This window comes from Myotis nattereri (assembly GCF_964212035.1).
Source record: "Myotis nattereri genome assembly, chromosome: 2".
Lineage (NCBI taxonomy): Eukaryota > Metazoa > Chordata > Mammalia > Chiroptera > Vespertilionidae > Myotis > Myotis nattereri.
Window position 1 is genome coordinate 123,518,449 of NC_138076.1, and position 18,736 is coordinate 123,537,184.

At 45.1% G+C, this 18,736-nt stretch overlaps 1 protein-coding gene across 1 annotated transcript in view; it reads right to left on the reverse strand.

The window, feature by feature from the left end:
- Window positions 1-18,736, reverse strand: part of LOC308513847 (maestro heat-like repeat-containing protein family member 1) — a gene marked incomplete at both ends in the record, with an annotated part of 76,835 nt that overhangs the window by 46,732 nt on the left and 11,367 nt on the right. Inside the window, 11 exons of the mRNA XM_081083948.1 lie at window positions 2,603-2,710; window positions 3,538-3,590; window positions 4,075-4,234; window positions 5,688-5,731; window positions 6,399-6,543; window positions 7,376-7,420; window positions 7,649-7,765; window positions 11,276-11,349; window positions 12,499-12,609; window positions 13,155-13,233; window positions 13,784-13,882. Coding sequence (XP_080940074.1) covers window positions 2,603-2,710; window positions 3,538-3,590; window positions 4,075-4,234; window positions 5,688-5,731; window positions 6,399-6,543; window positions 7,376-7,420; window positions 7,649-7,765; window positions 11,276-11,349; window positions 12,499-12,609; window positions 13,155-13,233; window positions 13,784-13,882 — 1,035 coding nt within the window. The remainder of the gene's footprint in view (window positions 1-2,602; window positions 2,711-3,537; window positions 3,591-4,074; window positions 4,235-5,687; window positions 5,732-6,398; window positions 6,544-7,375; window positions 7,421-7,648; window positions 7,766-11,275; window positions 11,350-12,498; window positions 12,610-13,154; window positions 13,234-13,783; window positions 13,883-18,736) is intronic.

Genomic DNA, 18,736 nt, shown 5'->3' on the forward strand with positions numbered 1-18,736 from the left:
TCTCATCTTTCAGATATCACCTCAGGGAGCCTGCTCTGACCTCCGAAGTCCCTCTCCAGCTCAGCACCCTGTTTCCTTCTTTAAGGGCTTCATCATGATCACTCATCTTGTCTGTGGATTTATTCCGTTACTTCCCAACTTGCACCAACCCCACATCTCAGGTGAGACTGCAGCTCAAGAGCAGTGTCTACCCAGTTCATTACTCTGTCCCATTGCTATCAGTGCCTGAGGCAGTAGGCAAACAGGACATTCCTGCTGTTCAATGAATGCTTTAGCTCCCCCTCTTATGGGTATCCTTTCCCCTCTAGCAGATGCTCATGGTGCCTTGCCCAGACCTCAGGGTTCCTTCCCTTCAACTGGCTGCAGGAACTTTTCTGAACAGCTACTCCCTGCAGCCTTGGGGGAGAACTGTCCTGAGGTGACTGGGGCCTCCTTACCCCAGATGCTCAGGCGCTGCATTGTTCTCTCTCCCCTCCCTGCACAGGACCAACCTTGGAAACCTGGAGCCAATGACAAACAACCTGGGGGGCAGAGGGTACAAAAGCCTCCTCACTTGTCTCCAGGCAGGATAGACTGGGCAGTTTCCATCCAGGGCCCCCATGGGATCAGGCCACATCCTGGCTTGGCTTCTCCTCTCCCCTATCCTGTGTCCTTCACTCTATCACAAGGTCTCCTGAGAGCATTTCCTCGCCAAGTCACTTGATAAGAATCCTCACCTTAGGCTCTGCATCAATTAAACCTGGCCTATGGCACCTACATTTCTGCTTCACTGGCAAAGACTACTCATCTTCCCAGACTTATCCCCTCCTTTGCAAGAGACTCATCTTCCCATTTTGCCCAGCACTGAGGGCTTCCCCGGACACTGAACTTTCAGCACTAACATCAAAACAGTCTTGAGCAAACCTAAACAGTGCATCGCTTCTGACAAAGCTGCTCTGCCCAGGCCCCTCAGGCCTCCTCCCTGCTTCCAAGCACACAGTGCATATTTCCACCCTGAAACCTACAAGGCTTAGAATAATTGCCCACTCTCTTGTCTATTCACTCAAGCAGATGATGCTTTCCTGAAGGCAGAGGCTGGTTTCACATGAATACCTTGGGCCCAGCCCAGTGTCTGCTCTGCTCTAGGCATTTAGTGCACTTCTTTTTTAATCCTCACCCAAGGATATTTTTCCATTGATTTTTTTTAGAGAGAGTGGAAGAGAGAAGGAGAGAAAGAGAGAAATATCGATGTGAGAGAGACACCTCAATTGTTGTCTCCTGCACACGCCCTGACCAGGGCCCAAGAAAGGGTGGAGTCTGCCACCAAGGTATGTGGCCTCTACTGGAATTGAACCCAGAACCCTTCGGTCTACAGGCCCACACTCTATTCACTGAGCCAAACCGGCTAGGGCTAGTGCACCTTTTAAATAACTAAATTAAAAAGATCAGAATTCTTGCTTGCTTCATTTTGTACCCCTAATCTAACAACCACAAAGATGTGCATACATTAGGTGCTTCATAAGTACTGTTAATAATGAGAAAGAAAACCGTCTTGGAAATAAGGCCTCTTTCCTGGAAACCTCCAGAGCTCAAATAAAGTATTTCTCGGTGACAGGAAAACAGGAACCGAAATCAAGAAACCTGGATTCAGGCCCTAGCCAGTTTGGCTCAGTGGATAGAGTGTTGGCCTGCGGACCGAAAGGATCTGGGTTCGATTCCAGTTAAGGGTACATATCTCGGTTGCAGGCTCCTCCATGGCCTGGTCCCTACTCAGGGCATATGCAGGAGGCAACCAATTGATGTGTTTCTCTCACCTAGATATTTCTATCTTTCTGTCTCTCTTCCACTCTCCCTAAAAAATCAATGGGAAAATATCCTCAGGTGAGGGAGGAAGGAAGGAAGGAAGGAAGGAAGGAAGGAAGGAAGGAAGGAAAAAAGAAAAAAACTTGGATTCACGTGCCAGTTTTACCAATAATTTTCTTAAGATTTTAAATCCTCCTGGATTGTGTTTCTTCAACTTCAAGGTAGGGATGACCACAGCTATAGGTTATTTAGGCTAATATGTTAAAAATCTTTATTGTTGACACTTTATCAAGACTGAATTGGGAGCACATGGAAAAGCCAGGGCAGGACCCCAGGCCATCACCACCACCAACCTTGCACTCTGTGAGCAAAGGAGCCCATATTTCTTCCTCAACTCTGTATCCCCAACATGAAGCACAGTGTATGGGATGCCCTCAAATATTACTTGAATTGACTGCTTAAATAGGACTCTAAAATCAACAATCTTTCCACTGCACCAAGTACAAGCTCCATTCTATTAAGAATATTAGGAGATTTCAATGAAGACAATCGATGGCAAACTTCTTGATAAAGCCTAAAAGGCTAAGCAAAAGTAAGACACTTTGATATTTTTGTCATGCCAGTGTGACGACCAGTTTGTGATCCTCTCCACCCCTTGATTCCCAGGATGCAGGAACACTGGTTTGTTCTTTCCCCAAGGCCTGTACTCATTCACATTTCCTCAGCCACCTGTGTGAGCACCAGGTTTCTTCAGCACCATCCTCCACCTTCAACGCACCCCTCCGCCCCGGCATTGCAACCACCACACACCCAGACAAACCTTCTCATCACCATCATCGCCGACATAACACATCCTCTCCAAGATGGCTCTGATGAGTTGCTCCTGCCAGCGGTCATCATCAATAGCCACTAAAGAGTGACTCAAAAACTGAGGAAGAAGAAGGGAGAAGAGGACCACAAAGGTCAGTGGTAGGCTGTTCTGCCCCAGAAAAGTGGGGTCAGGAAGGAGCAAGAGCCGTAGCCCGTTGGCTCAGTGAATGGAGCGTCAGCCTGCGGTCTGAAGGGTCCCAGGTTCGATTCCGGTCAAGGGCATGTACGTTGGTTGCAGGCACATCCCCAGTGCGGGTGTGCAGGAGGCAGCTGATAAATGTTTCTCTCTCATCGATGTTTCTAACTCTCTATCTCTATCCCTTCCTCTCTGTAAAAAATCAATAAAATATATTTTTTAAAAAAAAAAAAAGAAGAAGAAGAAGCAAGAGACAAGGGTTATGGCCTGTAAATAAGGAAAAAAGGGGAAACACATGGTGGGAGTTAGGACTGAAGAATGATATTACAGTGACAATGATGGTAATGCCAATTACATGTGTGAAGCCCTTTCCAATTTCCAAGGTCCTCTCTGATATCATCCTTTTTAATTCTAGAAGGCAGGAAGAACTTCCATTTAACCTATGAAGACCCTGAGACATGCAAAGGTTAAATACCTTGCCCAAGGACATACAGCTAGGGCCCTTTCCCTTACTCCCTCTTGATATAGGGTCATAAGGGTATGGAAGGGGGCTCAAGACTTAGCGCATAGTCAGATACTCTGAGGCAGAGGCCAGGAGGCAAGGGGACCACAGAAAGAGGTTTGCTTGAGCAGTTAGGCCCTTCATCATGGCCTCAGTCTCTGGGGGGCTTGGGGCTATCCTCCCTCAGGTTCCTGAAGATGGGAAAGAAGGCAAGTGTGGAGGGAGGGAGGTCTTGGGGAGTACTTACCCAGAACAGCCTGTCCTCCCACTCCTCCGGATTCAGGCTCTTCTCAGTATGATCTAGGAAAGGAGAGAGCAAGGGTACCGACTCAACCGGAAGGTCCCAGCCAGGGAGAAGAAAACATTTAAGTACTATGCGGCTCTCAGCCTACAAGGAAACTGCTCTCCCACTTTACAGAGGCTCCAGAAGATGAATGACTTTCCAAAGGTCAAAAACACACAGCTGACCAGTGTCAGAGCAAGGATACAAAACTGGTCTGTCTGTTTCCAAAGCCCACACTCTTCGTTGATCTTCTGCCCATAAGAAAGTGCAGGAGTCATTCTGGGAACCCTGGAGCCACAGAACTTTGGACTGTGTTTCTGCTCAGTTTACAACATTGCCCCCAAAAGCAGACCCATCCAATAGCACCTCAAAGGGACAGAGAGACTGGTTCCAGTTCTCCTCACCCCAAGGAAGGTCCATCCTGCACCTCGGGACGCCATCTCTTTTGGAGTCTGGCCACTGTCCCAGCTTCATTCCTCCCCCTGCTAACCAAGCCCTTACCATCTAGTATCTCCAACATCTGTGGGATCACCTTCCTCCACAGCTGGCCAACACTGTGGTTTATAACAGGATGCAGAGAAGTGATAGGATGCAGGGCAGATAGTAGCCTCAGAGAGCTTGTACCAAACTCCTTTTCCCTGTAGGGCTTCCGGGAACACATCTGAGAAGCAAGCAGAAGGCAGAGAAAATATTTAAAAGAAGAGAACAATCTGGAAACAGCCTAAGTGCCCATCAGTCAATGAATGGATTAGAAAACTGTGGTACATCTACACGATGGAATACTATGCTGCTCTAAAAAGGAAGGAACTATTACCATTTGCAATGTCATGGATGGAACTGGAGAGCATTATGCTAAGTGAAATAAGCCAGTCAATAAAGGAAAAATACCACATGATCTCACTCATTCATGGATAATAGAGACCATTATAAACTTTTGAACAATAATAGATACAGAGGCAGAGCTGCCTCAAACAGATTGTCAAACTGCATTGGGAAGGACGGGGAGGGTTGGGGGGCAGGAGGTAGGGGGGTAAGAGATCAACTAAAGGACTTGTATGCATGCATATAAGCATAACCAGTGGACACAAGACATTGGGGGATAGGGGAGGCTAGGGGACTGTCTAGGGCGGGGGGATAAAATGGACACATATGTAATACCCTTTGTAATACTTTAAGCAATAAATTAAAAAAATAAAATAAAATAAAATAAAATAAATAAATAAATAAATAAATAAAAAATAAGAGAAGAGAACAAAGAAAATGAAAGCAAATCCATAGAATGGTAGAGCTGGAGCTTAGGCCCTGCCCATTCTTTGCCACCTGTTGAACTCCTACATCCACCCAGATGCTCTGGAAACATCACCTCTTCTGTGATGCCTTCCTGCCTCCTGGAGACCATGTCAGCCTGGTGCTCTTCTAAGTCCCGTTGCACCTTATGTATTTATCTATTAGTACATTTGTCAAACTAGACCAGCCGTGGGCAAACTACGGCCCGCGGGCTGGATCTGGCCCGTTTGAAATGAATAAAACTAAAAAAAAAAAGGACCGTACCCTTTTATGTAATGATGTTTACTTTGAATTTATATTACTTCACACAAACACTCTATCCATGCTTTTGTTCCAGCCCTCCGGTCCAGTTTAAGAACCCATTGTGGCCCTGGAGTCAAAAAGTTTGCCCACCCCTGCCCTAGACTAGCTATTCCCACGCTTGTCTTCCCCACTAAGTCTGTGAACACCTCAAGGGTAGGTCTACCTTTGTCATTTCAAGTGTGCATAATGTCTAGCACATAATGTCTGGGCTAACAGAGAAACTCAACACAGAGATCCAGAAAGGTATGTGGGCTTGTCCACGTCAACAGAGAGCAGCTCACAATAAGGCCAAATAGGAGAAAGGCAGGCCTTTCCCATTGCCCACATCCTCATCTCGAGGCCTCACCACTATACTCCCAGGTCCCTCCTCCATGCTCTTTAGCCCCTATCTCATTATTCCATACCCAGCATAATGCCTGAGACAAAGTAGTAACCAGCTCTTTGTGAAATAAGTGGATGGATGGGTGGGTTGATGAGTGGATGGAAGAATATATGACTGTGGCACTCATTCTGGCATCACTTACCACAAGATGGGTCAGGAGTCTCTGAGGGGAAACGTACTCGGTAGCTAAGTTAGAGAGAGGATAAAAGAAGAGGGCAGAGTCAGTGCACACTTCAGGATGCTCAACCCCCAGCCTCCACTGGCAGCTCCCCATCAGTACTTCAGAGGAGGAGAAAGAGCAAAGAGGAGAGGGAACATCAGTGTCAATGCCACGGGAGCTGTGACATTTTGATTCAGACTAAAACACAAACCATTACAACTTCAGCCTTAGAAAACACACACACATCAATGATATGCTGAACAGACATCCTAACTCTAACCCTAAGTCCCACTGGGGTTAGAGGTCAGGGATAGGGTGAGCTCAGAGTTAGGGCAAAGGAAGAACTAAGGGTCAGGAGTGTGTGTATTCATTACTTTGTAATTAACAATGTTTGTACATCTTGAATCAAGTGTTCTATAATGAGGAGTGAAGGATAGAAGGAACTGTGACTATGAGAGGCATCCCCCTTTCATTCATGAGGCCAAATGGCCTTAAGTAGTTGCCTTACTCTTCCCATCATGGCCCAAGCATGGGACCTAATCCCCTCATCCAGCATCCTCTACATCCTCTTCCCCACACCCATCACCCCTGCAGTGTCTCAGCCAGCACCCAACTCCAACACTCCATGCCCACAAACAGACTTAAATATCACAGTGAGCACCTCTCCACAGGCTGCCACACCCTTGTACTTACGATCCTGGTGAAAGCTGCTGAGGTAAGGAACCTGGCCCAGGGAACGGGCCTTCAGAGCCATTTGTATGGCTGCCTTACACAGAGGCACGAAGGCCAAGGTGTTGTTGGGCTCACACACCAATGTGACCAGTTTGGGCAAAGATACCTGGCAGGAGATGTGGAAGAATTTCAATGCCAAGCCCCAAGTCAGCCCGTCATCAGTCTCCAACCCCAAGACCTTGTCTCCCTTTCCAGACCGAGTATTTGAGGCCTGTATACAGAGCCCCCTTAACCCATTCATATTCATTCTCTCCCTCCTCTTCCTCTTCTTTCACTCTCTCCCCACCACCCCCACCCCCAACCCCTCACTTCAGGTTGGAAAAGTATAACCAAGGTCCTGATTAAAATTATAGCAGGCATAAGTTGACTTGATAGATGAGGACTTCTTGAAATTTGGAATGTGTGACTTGTAATCACCTTCATTGAGGAACCTTCCAGAGTCAGAGACATGCTGAAGGTCAGGAGGCAGAGCTCACTGGGAGGGAGAGTAAATCTTAAGTCCTTTTCCTCCCACAACACAGCCCTTTCCTCAGCGCTGATGCAAATCAGTTTATATGAGTCTCCCAGAATCCCTGGAGGTTGCTGAGAACAGTCAGGAAATATAATCACCCCCTTTTTTATAAAAGAAGACACTGCAGCTGGGAGAACAAGTTATTCAAGATTTTACAGCTAGAAAACTGGCTGATCAGGACTCAGACTCTGGCTTCCAGATCCACACCCCGTGACCCTCTTTTGCTGCACTGAGCACTTCTCAGTGGAACCCCAGGCACTTGTATGGAATGAAATGCAGGTGGGTTGAGGTGACAGAGACACCACAAGGCATTTGATGGAAGGGGAAGGTGGGATGCAGTCGGGGGTGGGGCCGGGGTGAGGGTAGTGATCTGGGGTGCCAAGGGAAGAGGAAACGGAGAGGTCTGTTTGGCCCTAGCTGTTTATACCATCTGTAGGATTCTGGAACACATTATTCGGATGTCCTCTTCATTCTAGAATGAGAAAGGGAAAGATTTAAATCTAAAACCAATGCTAGCTAAGTCTCTGGGTTCAGGGCCTTCCCTGGCTCACTGCTTAGGGTTTTACAGGCCAAAGACCCTTCACATGTGCCAGGCATACCCTCTTGTTTCCCTCCTGCTCCCAACCCTGCCTTCCTCTTGTTCCATCCCCTGAGGTGTGCTCCCATCCTCGGTCCCCTCCCTGCCCAGCCCCTTGCTCACTGATGACTCAGACTCCACAAGGTTGATGACATAGCTGATTAGAGTGTTCCCCTGGGGCAAGGCCAAGTAGTTATGCTGGCCCAGCATCTCAATGAAGTGCAGGAGAACCTTCGGCACCTGTGGAGTCACAGACAATCACATGACAAGACAGAAAGGAATGTCAGGGACTGCCAGTGTGACCCTTCATAATCCAGGTGAGGACACAGAGGACCAAGGCAGGTGAGGGGATCAGATCACCTGACACTAAACCCAGTGAGACTCTACAGTGGGCTCGCAATAATGACAGACCACAAGCCATTAACCATGACCATTTCTGTACTTTGCCCGGAAGTTCTAACCGCTTCAGCTCCCACCACCTCCCTGGAGAACTCTAAGTACTTACCTTGCCCTCACCTTATTTCCCCAGAGATATGAAAATTAGCAGGAGTGTGGATTGGGGGAGAATCCGAGTCCAGGGCAGTCCCATGTTCTGGCCTTCCTAGGGAAAGCCAGGAACAAATCCCACAAGTCCTGAGGGCCTAACCCTCAAGATTCCAAGCTTTCCTTTAACCTTCTGAGGATGTGTTTTTAGGGATGATGCCATTGTCGTGCATTTGGTACCCCAAACCACTACTCCCCTCCTCTCCTGTTCCCCTATCCTCTTTGATCCAGAACTGAAGCAGTCTCTGCTGTCTCCAGCCCTGTTTGAAGAGCTTTTTCAAAAATATGGTTTCTCACAAAATATTGAGTCATCAATTTGAAAGATAAGGTAGCAGAAAACACCTAATTAGAACAGAAAAAAAATGAGGATAGTTTAGGGGCATCTGGTACAACATCAAGGGAAGTGCAAAGAGTCCCAACACAATGAACCCAAAGAGGCCCACACTAAAACACATCATAATTAAATGCAGAAGGTTAAAGATAGAGAATCTTAAAAGCAGCAAGAGAAAAACTGTTACCTACAAGGGAGCTCCCATAAGACTGTCAGCTGATTTCTCAATGGGAACTTTGCTGGCCAGAAGGGACTGGCAAGATATATTCAAAGTGATGAAAAGCAAAGACCTACAACCAAAATCACTGTAACCAGCAAGGCTGTCCTTTAGAATCCAAGGAGAGATAAGGCTTCCAAGACAAGAAAAAGCTAAAGGAGTTCATCAACACCAAACCAATATTACAAGAAATGTTAAAGGGACTTCTTTAAGGAGAAGAAGAAAGGAATATCAAAAATATGAATCATTAAATGGAAATAAGTACATTTCTATCAACAATTACTTTAAATGCAAATGAATTAAGTGCTCCAATCAAAAGACATAGGATGGTTGAATAGATAAGAAAACAAGACGCTTACATATGCTATTTGCAAGAGAGCCACTTCAGGTCAAAAGACACATACACAGACTGAAAATAAAGGGGTGGAAAAAGGTATTTCTTGAAAATGGTAACAAAACTAAAATAGCTGGAGTACCAATACTTATATCAGACTAAATAGACTTTAGAACAAAGACTATACAGAGAGCCAAAGGAGGACCCAGCAATTTCACTTTTGGATATTTATCTGTAGATACCCAAAACGCTAAATTGAAATGTCATATACATCCATAAGTTTCTTGCAGCATTATTTATAACAAGAGGCCTGGTGCACAAAAATTTGGGCACTTGAGGGGGGGAAGGGTCCCTCAGCCTGGCCTGTGCCCTCTCACAGTCTGGGGCCCCTCGGGGGATGACCACCTGCTGGCTTAGGCCTGATCCCCAGGGGATCGGGCCTAAGCTGGCAATAAGACATCCCTCTGGCAGCCCGGCAGCCCTTTGTGGATGCCCACTTGCCAGCATGGAGCAGACCTAAGCTGCAGTCAGACATCCTTAGTGCTGCTGAGGAGGCAGGAGAGGCTCCCACCACCACTGCTGTACTGGTAGCCATCAGCCTGGTTTGTGGCTGAGCAGAGCTCCCCCATGTGGGAGCGCACTGACCACCAAAGGGCATCTGCATTGAGCATCTGTCCCCTGGTGGTCAGTGTGTGTCATAGTGACCAGTCATTCCCAGTCTTTCTGCTGTTAGGGTCAGTTTGCCTATTACCCTTATATTATACAGGATAGAGGCCTGGTGCACAGGTGGGGGCTGGCTGGTTTGCCCTGAAGGGTGTCCCGGATCAGGGTGGGGGTCCCGCTTGGGTGCCTGGCCAGCCTGGGTGAGGGGCTGATAGCTGTATGCAGCTGGTCACGCCCCCTTCAGGGATCCCTACTGGGGTGCCTGGCCAGTCTGAATGAGGGGCTGATGGCTGTTTTCAGGCTGGCCAGTGACTGAAGCTCCCAGCCTCTCCTTTTTTTCTTTATTTTTTTTATTCTGGGATTTATTTACCTTCTATAATTGAAACTTTTTTGCCATCATAGGAGCTGAGAGCTGGCTCCTACTCACTCCAGTTCTGAGGCCACAACCTGCTGAAAGCAGGTATCTGGGGTTTGTTTAGATTCTATAATTGAAACATTGTTCCTTTTGGAGCACAGAGCCAGGCCGCGGCAGGTGGAGAACCTTTGTTTCCTCCATCACTGGAGCAAGAAAGCCTGCTCGCTTCAGCTGCATGCCTGCCGGCCGCCATCTTGGTTGGGTTAATTTGCATATCTCGCTGATTAGCCAATGGGAGGCATAGCGAAGGTATGGTTAATTACCATATTTGTCTATTCTTAGACAAGATCTGGAAGCAACCTAAGTGTCCATCAATAGAGGAATGGGTAAAGAAGAAGTGGTACATATATACAATGGAATATGACTCAACCCTGAAAAAGAATGAAATCTGGCCATTGGCAGCATGGATAGAGCTAAAGGGTGTTGAACTGAGTGAAATAAGTCAAACAGAGAAAGACAAATGCAATATGATTTCACTTAGTTGTGGAATCTAAAAAACAAAATAAATGAACAAGAAGAACTGAGCCAAACTCATAGACACAGAAAACATTTTGATAGTTGGCAAATGGGAGGGGAGTGGGTGGATAGATGAAAAGGTGAAGGAATTAAGAAGTACAAACTGGCAATTATACAATAGTCATGGGATGGAAAGTACAGCATAGGGAACATAGTCAATAATTTTGTAATAACTATGCTGGGTGTACACTAGATTTATTGGGGTGATCACTTCCTAAGTTATATAAATAAATGTCTAATCCCTAGGATGTACACGTGAAACTAATATAATATTGTATACCAACTGTAATTCAAAAAATTTTTAAAGAAAGAATTTATATATATATAAAGAAAAGAGAAGCATATATTGAAAATATATGTATATATCTTCTCATAGCATATGCAAGATGTGATGTTTCAGGACTTCTCTCCATAAGCAAACTGTGAATTTTCTGGGAGCAAAATTAGTATCTTTCAGAGCTCCATGTCCCTACTGGGCTCACCACAGTATTGCCCACAGAAAAGGCTCAGAAAATAGGAAGAAACCACCTTTCCACTTCTCAAACCTTTCTCAGGTTTTGACAAGCCCAAATGTAACCCATGGGCAGAAGTCTGAGGCCAGAACTAGATTGGCAAGGGGGCCTTACCTCTCTCTTCATTCACCCAAACCTTCCCCTCTCCATCTTACCACACCTCAAGTTCTCAAAACAGCAATTGCCCTCCCAGCCCCAACATTCTGCCATTCTGCTCACTGGTTTGAGGTCCTCCTGAATCACCAGAATGGTAGAATTCAGTACCATGCGCTGCAGCTTCTTGGTCTGAGGCACTAGAGGAAAGACAGACATGCAGAGGGGTCAGTCTCCTACCTCCCCCTTTGTTGCTTTGGGAGGCATGAGAAGACAGACAGGTAGGAGAAATTTTAGATACAGTCCTGCTCTTCAAGGCCAGATCAAACCCGAGAGGCTATCTCCACCACCCCTCTGCTTCAAACCAGACTAGAAAGTGACCTAAAACAGTATTTCAGCAAGCTAGCACTTGCGTCTCAGCGCTTGCCAGGCTCCCACAGCTGACCACACAAGTCTACCTCATTGACGGAGCTGTTCTGCTCACCCTTTGCCTATCTCAACCTTTAGAACTGCCAGCACTGCTCTTCTGTGTGAATTCCTTTTGCTGACTCAGTCTCCTTTCTGCTCTCAGCACATCTTCACAGAGTCTATCCTATCTCCTGACTGACACCTTCTCTGCATTCCTTTTGCACATCGCCATGCTCACATTTAAGTAACTTATCACCTATTATCCTGTATCATTTTGCTGTGTGAACAGTCTCATCTTCCCTCCTTGACTGAGCTCCTCAGAACAAGGACCATATCTTATTTAAGTGTGTACTTTCTGTGCTTCGTACTGTTAGTCACACAGCAATGTTTTGATGGACACTTGACTGAAGTTAAAACCTACAATCCAAGATATGTTTTTTCCTTTAATTCTCACTAAAAATGGCTAAAGGTAGGAATTGATGTTACTTACATTTTTATTTTTTATAATCCTCACCCAAAGGATATGTTGTTTTTTATTTTATTGAAAGATGGGAGAGAGAGAGAGATCAATTTGAGAGAGAAACATTGATCAATCACCTCCCATACCCCTGATCTGGAAACACACAAGCGACACAGCAACATAGGTATGTGCCCTGACCAGGAATTGAACCCACAATCTTGTGGTGTATAGAATGACACTCCACCAAACTAAGCCACCCAGCCAAGGCAACTCCATTTTTCAAATGAGGAAATAGAGGTTCAGACTAAAAGTAATCTGCCCCAGTTTGCACAGCTATTAAGAGTCAAAATCAGGATTTGAACCCATTGAGTTTATGTTGAGTTTAAAGCTGTGCTTTTAACTACTAAATAGGACTGACTGCCAGAGCAAGAAGATTTCCTGCGCAAGAAGATCCCTAGGACCAGGCTTGTTTCCTACTCACATTCCTGAAACACATCTGTGAACACTTGAAGGGCTGATTCCATCTTGTCTGGATCATTGCATTCCACGGTGGTTAGTAATAGGGATACCATCTGATCCTGGTATAACTTGGCTATTAGAGGGCATGAATAAAGGGAGTCAGGGGTATGTTTAAGTGGGAGGTGGTGTGTAGAAGTAAATCATGCTCACAGCAAACCACTGATGCCATGGGCTGGATAAATTAGGGTCTATTAGGCTGGAGAAAAGAAGCAGGAAGAAAGAGAGCCAGTGTTTGTCCAGCATTTACCATGTGCCAGGCTTGGGGACAGATGCTTTTCCTAACCTAGGCCTGTCCCTCCCCTGCCCCGCCATGTGCACACCAATTAGGTCAGAACCTCTTTCGCGACCATCAGTGCTCTCTACACAGTATCACCTTTCTGAGCTCAGGATCACCAAAGGAGAACGGGAAGCCAACCATAGGGGAAGGGAGTGGTAACAAAAGGGATAGGGAAGGGAGAATGTCTGTGCCCTTGGAGATTCATTGAATTTCAGGAAAACTTTACATGGATTACTTTGCATCTTGTCTGAAGGAAAGAAGGCTGTCTTGGGAACCTACCCTCCCATGGAGTACAAGGTCCCCGGGCCCATACCTGGGGTTAGGAAAATGTGTGGACTTACCCAGGGTGAAGATAGCCCTCAGGGCGAGGCTGCGGTTCTCCACAGAGTGAGGGTCTGCTGGGTTCACTCGCTCACAGAGCTGTGGGGAGACCAAGGGCATCAGACCTGGGAGCACTGAAAAATCTGGGGCTCTGGGCATGGATGGAGAAACTGAGGTATGCAGCCAGAAAAAGTGCGGCACTTGCCCATAAGAACGTGAAAAGAGGACCCAGGAATACACCTACACAGCCCCAAAGAAAAGAAGACAGTGGCCAGCAAATATATGGACGGTAACACCTTTTAGCAAAATGTTCAATTGTCCTCTTCCTCCTCTAGGCTACAACACAGAAGGCCTGCCATTTCCCTCAGGCATAATGGGTCGGTTTGGACTCTCTGCCCTTAACCAGTTTAGAGGGAGCAACAATGGCCTCCACCCCAAGAAACATACAGAACTGTATCCAATTTACCTCATAGAGAATATCCACTCTGTGACTAGAATCCCGGGAGGGAAGCCTGAGGTGTGTGCAGTTACAGTCACCGTGAAAAAAGCCCAGGGCCGTGTGGAGGTAGTGACCTGCCCTGGGGGAACCATCACCTCCAAACAAGAGGGGAAGACCAAGCCCAGGATACCTGCAGCCTCCAGCACTCACCTGCTGGAACAGCATGCCTGTAATGTTTTCCAGCTGGGATTCCAAGTTTACACCTCCACAGCCGCTGAGCGCCAGAGCCTCCACGAGTTGGTAGATACACTGTGTGTGTAAGGCCAGAGTCAGCCACTCAGCCAGCCCTTGCCACGGCCTCAACGGAGAGCCTCTGTCCTCAGATCTCCTCTTAGAGGTCGCCCAATGTCACAGTTCACATGCCCGCTTGGACCTTTGCAAGGAGGCCCAGGGGCTAGTTTTTCCACAGACAAATACAGCCATGACCTGTTCTTTCACCTCACCCAAGAAGCTACACTTACTTTCAAATAACCTCATTATTTCACGGTAACTTTTAGAGCAACTCAACATGGCAGGTGTTGGCTGATTTCAAAGAAATAGGATAAAGAAATCATGGTCAAAGAATGAACTGGTTCTATTTTCCGACTTTCAAAATTCAGAAAACCACGTTTTAAAGCCTAAATATCTACCCTTTACCTACTGAACTGTATTGTTTTATGGGTTATTCTTCTCACTTGTATGAGAGGCTACAAATAGCCTTACTTTTCACATGTGTAAGCAGTCCATTTTATTTTTATTTTTTTAATATTTTATTGATTTCTTACAGAGAGGAAGGGAGAGGGATAGAGAGCCAGAAACATCGATGAGAAAGAAACATCTATCAGCTGCCTCCTACCCACCCCCTACTGGGGCCATGCCCACAACCAAGGTACATGCCCTTGACCGGAATCGAACCCGGGACCCTTCAGTCCGCAGGCCGATGCTCTATCCACTGAGCCAAACCGGCTAGGGCCATTTTATTTTTTTAAAAAAAGGCTTTATTGATGTCTAATCCTATATAATAAAAGGGGAATATGCAAATTGATTGAATGGAAGAACATCTGGTCACTATGATGTGCACTGACCACCAGGGGCAGCCGCTCAATGCAGGAGCTGCTCCCTGGAAGTCAGTGCGCTTCCACAGGGGAAGTGCTGCTCAGCCAGAGGCAGGGCTCATGCAGTTGCAGCTGTATTTGCAGGAGCCTCTCTTGCCTCCATGGCACGGGACATCCCCCAAGGGCTCCTGGACTGCAATAGGGTGAACACCAGGCTGAGGGACCACACCTCTCCGCCACCGAGGGCATGAATCTCCTGCACTCGGCCTATAGTTGATATATAATACACTGCACATATTGAAAATATACTATTTAATAAATGTTAACACCCTTGAAACCATCTCCACAATTAAGATAATAAGCATATTCATCATCCCCAAAAGTTTCCTCTTGTCACTTTCTAACCCCTCTTGCTCTGCCCTCCCGTTCTGGGGAAAGAACGGTTTCTTTCCCCAGACAACCACTGATCTGCTCTCTGTCGTCATAAATCTCTCACTTACTTTTTAAAAAACTGCCAAACTGTTTTCCTAAATGGTTGTGCCAATTTACATTCTATCAGATGTATAGTGGCATCTCATTGTAATTTTTAATTTCCTAAATGATGTTTAGCAACTTTTCCTGTGCTAATTTGCTATCCCCATATCCATTCAATTTTAGTGCCAATTTTTAAAATACTTTTAAATTTATTTTAGAGAGGATGGCGGGTGGGAGGGGCAAAGGGAGAGAGGAGAGAGAGAGAGAGAGAGAGAGAGAGAGAGAGAGAGAGAGAGAGAGAGACATCAATGTGAGAGAGAAATATCAATCAGGTGTCTTCCACATGTGCTCTGACCGAACCTAGGATCAAACCAAAACCTGGATATGTACCCTGAATGGAAATCAAACCCACAACCTTTTGGTGTACAGGACAGCGCTCCAACCAATTGAGCCACACTGGCCTAGGCAGTTTTTTAATTTTTTAAATTGCATTTTGAGAGTTCTTTATATTTTCTGGATACATATATATATGATTTGCAAATGTTTTATTCCAGTCTGAGACTTGTCTTTTCATTCTCTTAACAACTTTCAAAGAACAGAATTTACTCACTTTTGGAGGGTGGAGAGAGTGAAGGGGGTGGAGGAATTGAGCAAAATATTTTAAAACGAGAAAAAAAACTCATGGACAGGGACAGCAGTGTGGGGATTGCTGAGGGATGGGGGACAGGGAGGTTGAGGAGGGTATAGAGATGATAAATGGTGATGGATGGAGACTTGACTTGGGATGGTGAACACACAATACAGTGTACAGGTGATGTGTTGTAGAATTGTGCACCTGAAACCTGTATAATTTTGTTACCCAATGTCATCCCATACATTCAATAAAAATGGAAAAAAATTAAAATAAAATTTAAAAATAAAGTATTCACTTTGATGAAGTCCAATTTATTAATCCTGGTTTTAAAAATCATGTTTTATTTTTCACCCTGGCCAATGTGGCATTGTCCCAGGCACTGAAAGGTTGCAGGTTTGATTCCTGGTCAGGCACATACCCAGGTTTTGGTCTTGTTCCCTGATGGGGGCTTGCAGGAAGCAGCCCATCGAAGGATCAATGCTTTGCTCCCATTGATGTTTCTCTTTTTCCCTCTCCCTTCCTATTTATTATTTTAAATCTTTTTAAAATAAATAAATAAAATCATGTTTTATTTTTCATTTACAATTCACAACCCAGTCACCAGACATTTAATAACTTACAAAGTGGTCACCTCGATAATAGCCATCTGACACCCTACAGAGTTGTCACAGTATTACTGACTATATTCCCTATACTGTACTTTACATCCCATGTCTATTCTGTAACTGCCAATTTGTACTTCTTAATGCCTTCATCTTTTTCACCCATCATTCACCTGCCTCCTATCTAGCAATCATCAAAATGTTCTCTGTATCTATGAGTCTGTTACAATTCTGATTGTTTATTTTGTTTCTTAGATTCCACAAATAAGTGAAATCATATGGCATTTGTCTTTCTGTGACTGACTTATTTCACTCAGCACAACACCCTCTAGACCAGTGATGGCGAACCTTTTGAGCTTGGCCTGTCAGCATTTTGAAAAACCCTAACTTAACTCTAGTGCCGTGTCACATATAGAAATTTTTTGATTTTTGCAACCATAGTAAAACAAAGATTTATATTTTTGATATTTATTTTATATATTTAAATGCCATTTAGCAAAGAAAAATCAACTGAAAAAATGAGTTGGCGTGCCACCTCTAACACGCGTGTCATAGGCTTGCCATCACTGCTCTAGGCACATCCATGTTGTTGCAGATGTTAAGATTTCATTCTTTTTTATCGTTGACAGTGTTTTTCTACAGGCCGGGCTGGCTTCCCTCTGGCCGCCTGTAGGCACCCCGGATGCTAGCTGGCTTCCTTCTGGCCCTGGCTTTGTCCGGAAGGATGTCCAGAATGATATCCTGAAGGATGTCCAGTCTAATTAGCATATTACTCTTTTATTATAGATCTTCTCAGTTCCATTGTTGCCATTGAGAAATCTATTATTGTTTTCATTATTGCTCCATATGAAACATCCTTTTGTGTATTTAAGATTTTCTCTTTTTCAAAACATATCTTTCTCAAATTCTTCCAAAACATTGAAGAAAAGGCAATACTTCCTAACACACTCTATGACGCTAATATAACTCTGATACCAAAACCTGGCAAAAATAACACCAAGAAAGAACATTACAGACCAATATCTCTGATGAACACAGAGATATTGTGTTCAATATCTCTGATGAAAAGTCCTAAACAAAATACTAGCAAATCAAATACTACAGTATATCCAAAAAAAAAAAAAAATACATCACGGTCAAGTGGGGTTCATTCCAGAGTCACAAGTATGGTTCAACATACACCAATCAATCAATGTAATACACCACATCAGCAAAAGAAAAGATAAAAATCCTATGATCTTATCAATAGATGCAGAAAAAGCACTGGATAAGATACAACATCCATGTAGGATTAAAACACTCAATAAAATAGGAATAGAAGCAAAGTACCTCAACATAATAAAGGCCATCTATGATAAATCCTCAGCTAATATCGTACGCAATGGTGAAAACCTGAAACTTTTCCTCTAAGAACAGGAACAAAACAAGGATGTCCACAGTCACACCTCTGATTCAACATAGTACTAGAAATCTTAACCAGAGCAAAAAGGCAAGAGAAAGAAAGAAAAGACATCCAAATAGGGAAGGAAGAAATAAAACTATCAGTTTTTGCAGTTGACATTTTCCTAGTGTATATAGAAAACACTAAAGACTCCACCAAAAAAAACAAAACTATTAGAAACAATAAACAAATACTGTAAAGTTGCAGGATACAAAAATCAATGTGCCAAAATCCATTGCCTCACAGCCAGTGACATGGGGATGGCCAAGTGCACCAGCCAATCAGGCAGCCACTACCCATGTGTGGCCACTGAGCACTGAAAACAGCCAGTGTGAGCTGAGACATGCCATAAGTGCAAAATACACAACAGGTTCTGAGGACTTAAAAACACTTTTAAAAAAGAATGTACAATATCTCGAGACAGTCACCTGTGCTGAAGAGAGGGAGAGTGTGCGGAGGAGTGGAATCTGGGGAGAGACTGAGGAGAGAAGGGGGGCCGGGAGAGGTGGCAGTGAATTGAGTGCTGAGACACCCCTGAGCCCAGGACTGGGGCCGCCATTCTCTCCGGAGAGTGAGACTCCTCCCCCCAACCCCCAGGCAAGGAGCACAGCCACACCCAGATTCCACCCTGTATGAGATCAAGGATTAAAATAACCTGATCAGTCCCTGGGAGTTAACAGGGTCTGGCCTATAGAGGGATTTTCAATCCCAGCAACAACACAGCGCTGGTAACTAACTATATTACGCAGCCAGCTCTGGGCAGTGAACTTCCACTGGACAGAGAGGCCCTATAGCCTCAGAGGCCAACCCCAGAACACTGCCACCAAGAGGCTGACCCAGAAACTGACTCTTTGCTAAACACAAAATAAGGCAGTCTGGGAAACAAATGCGGCTTACTTTAAAATAAGGACTGTGGTT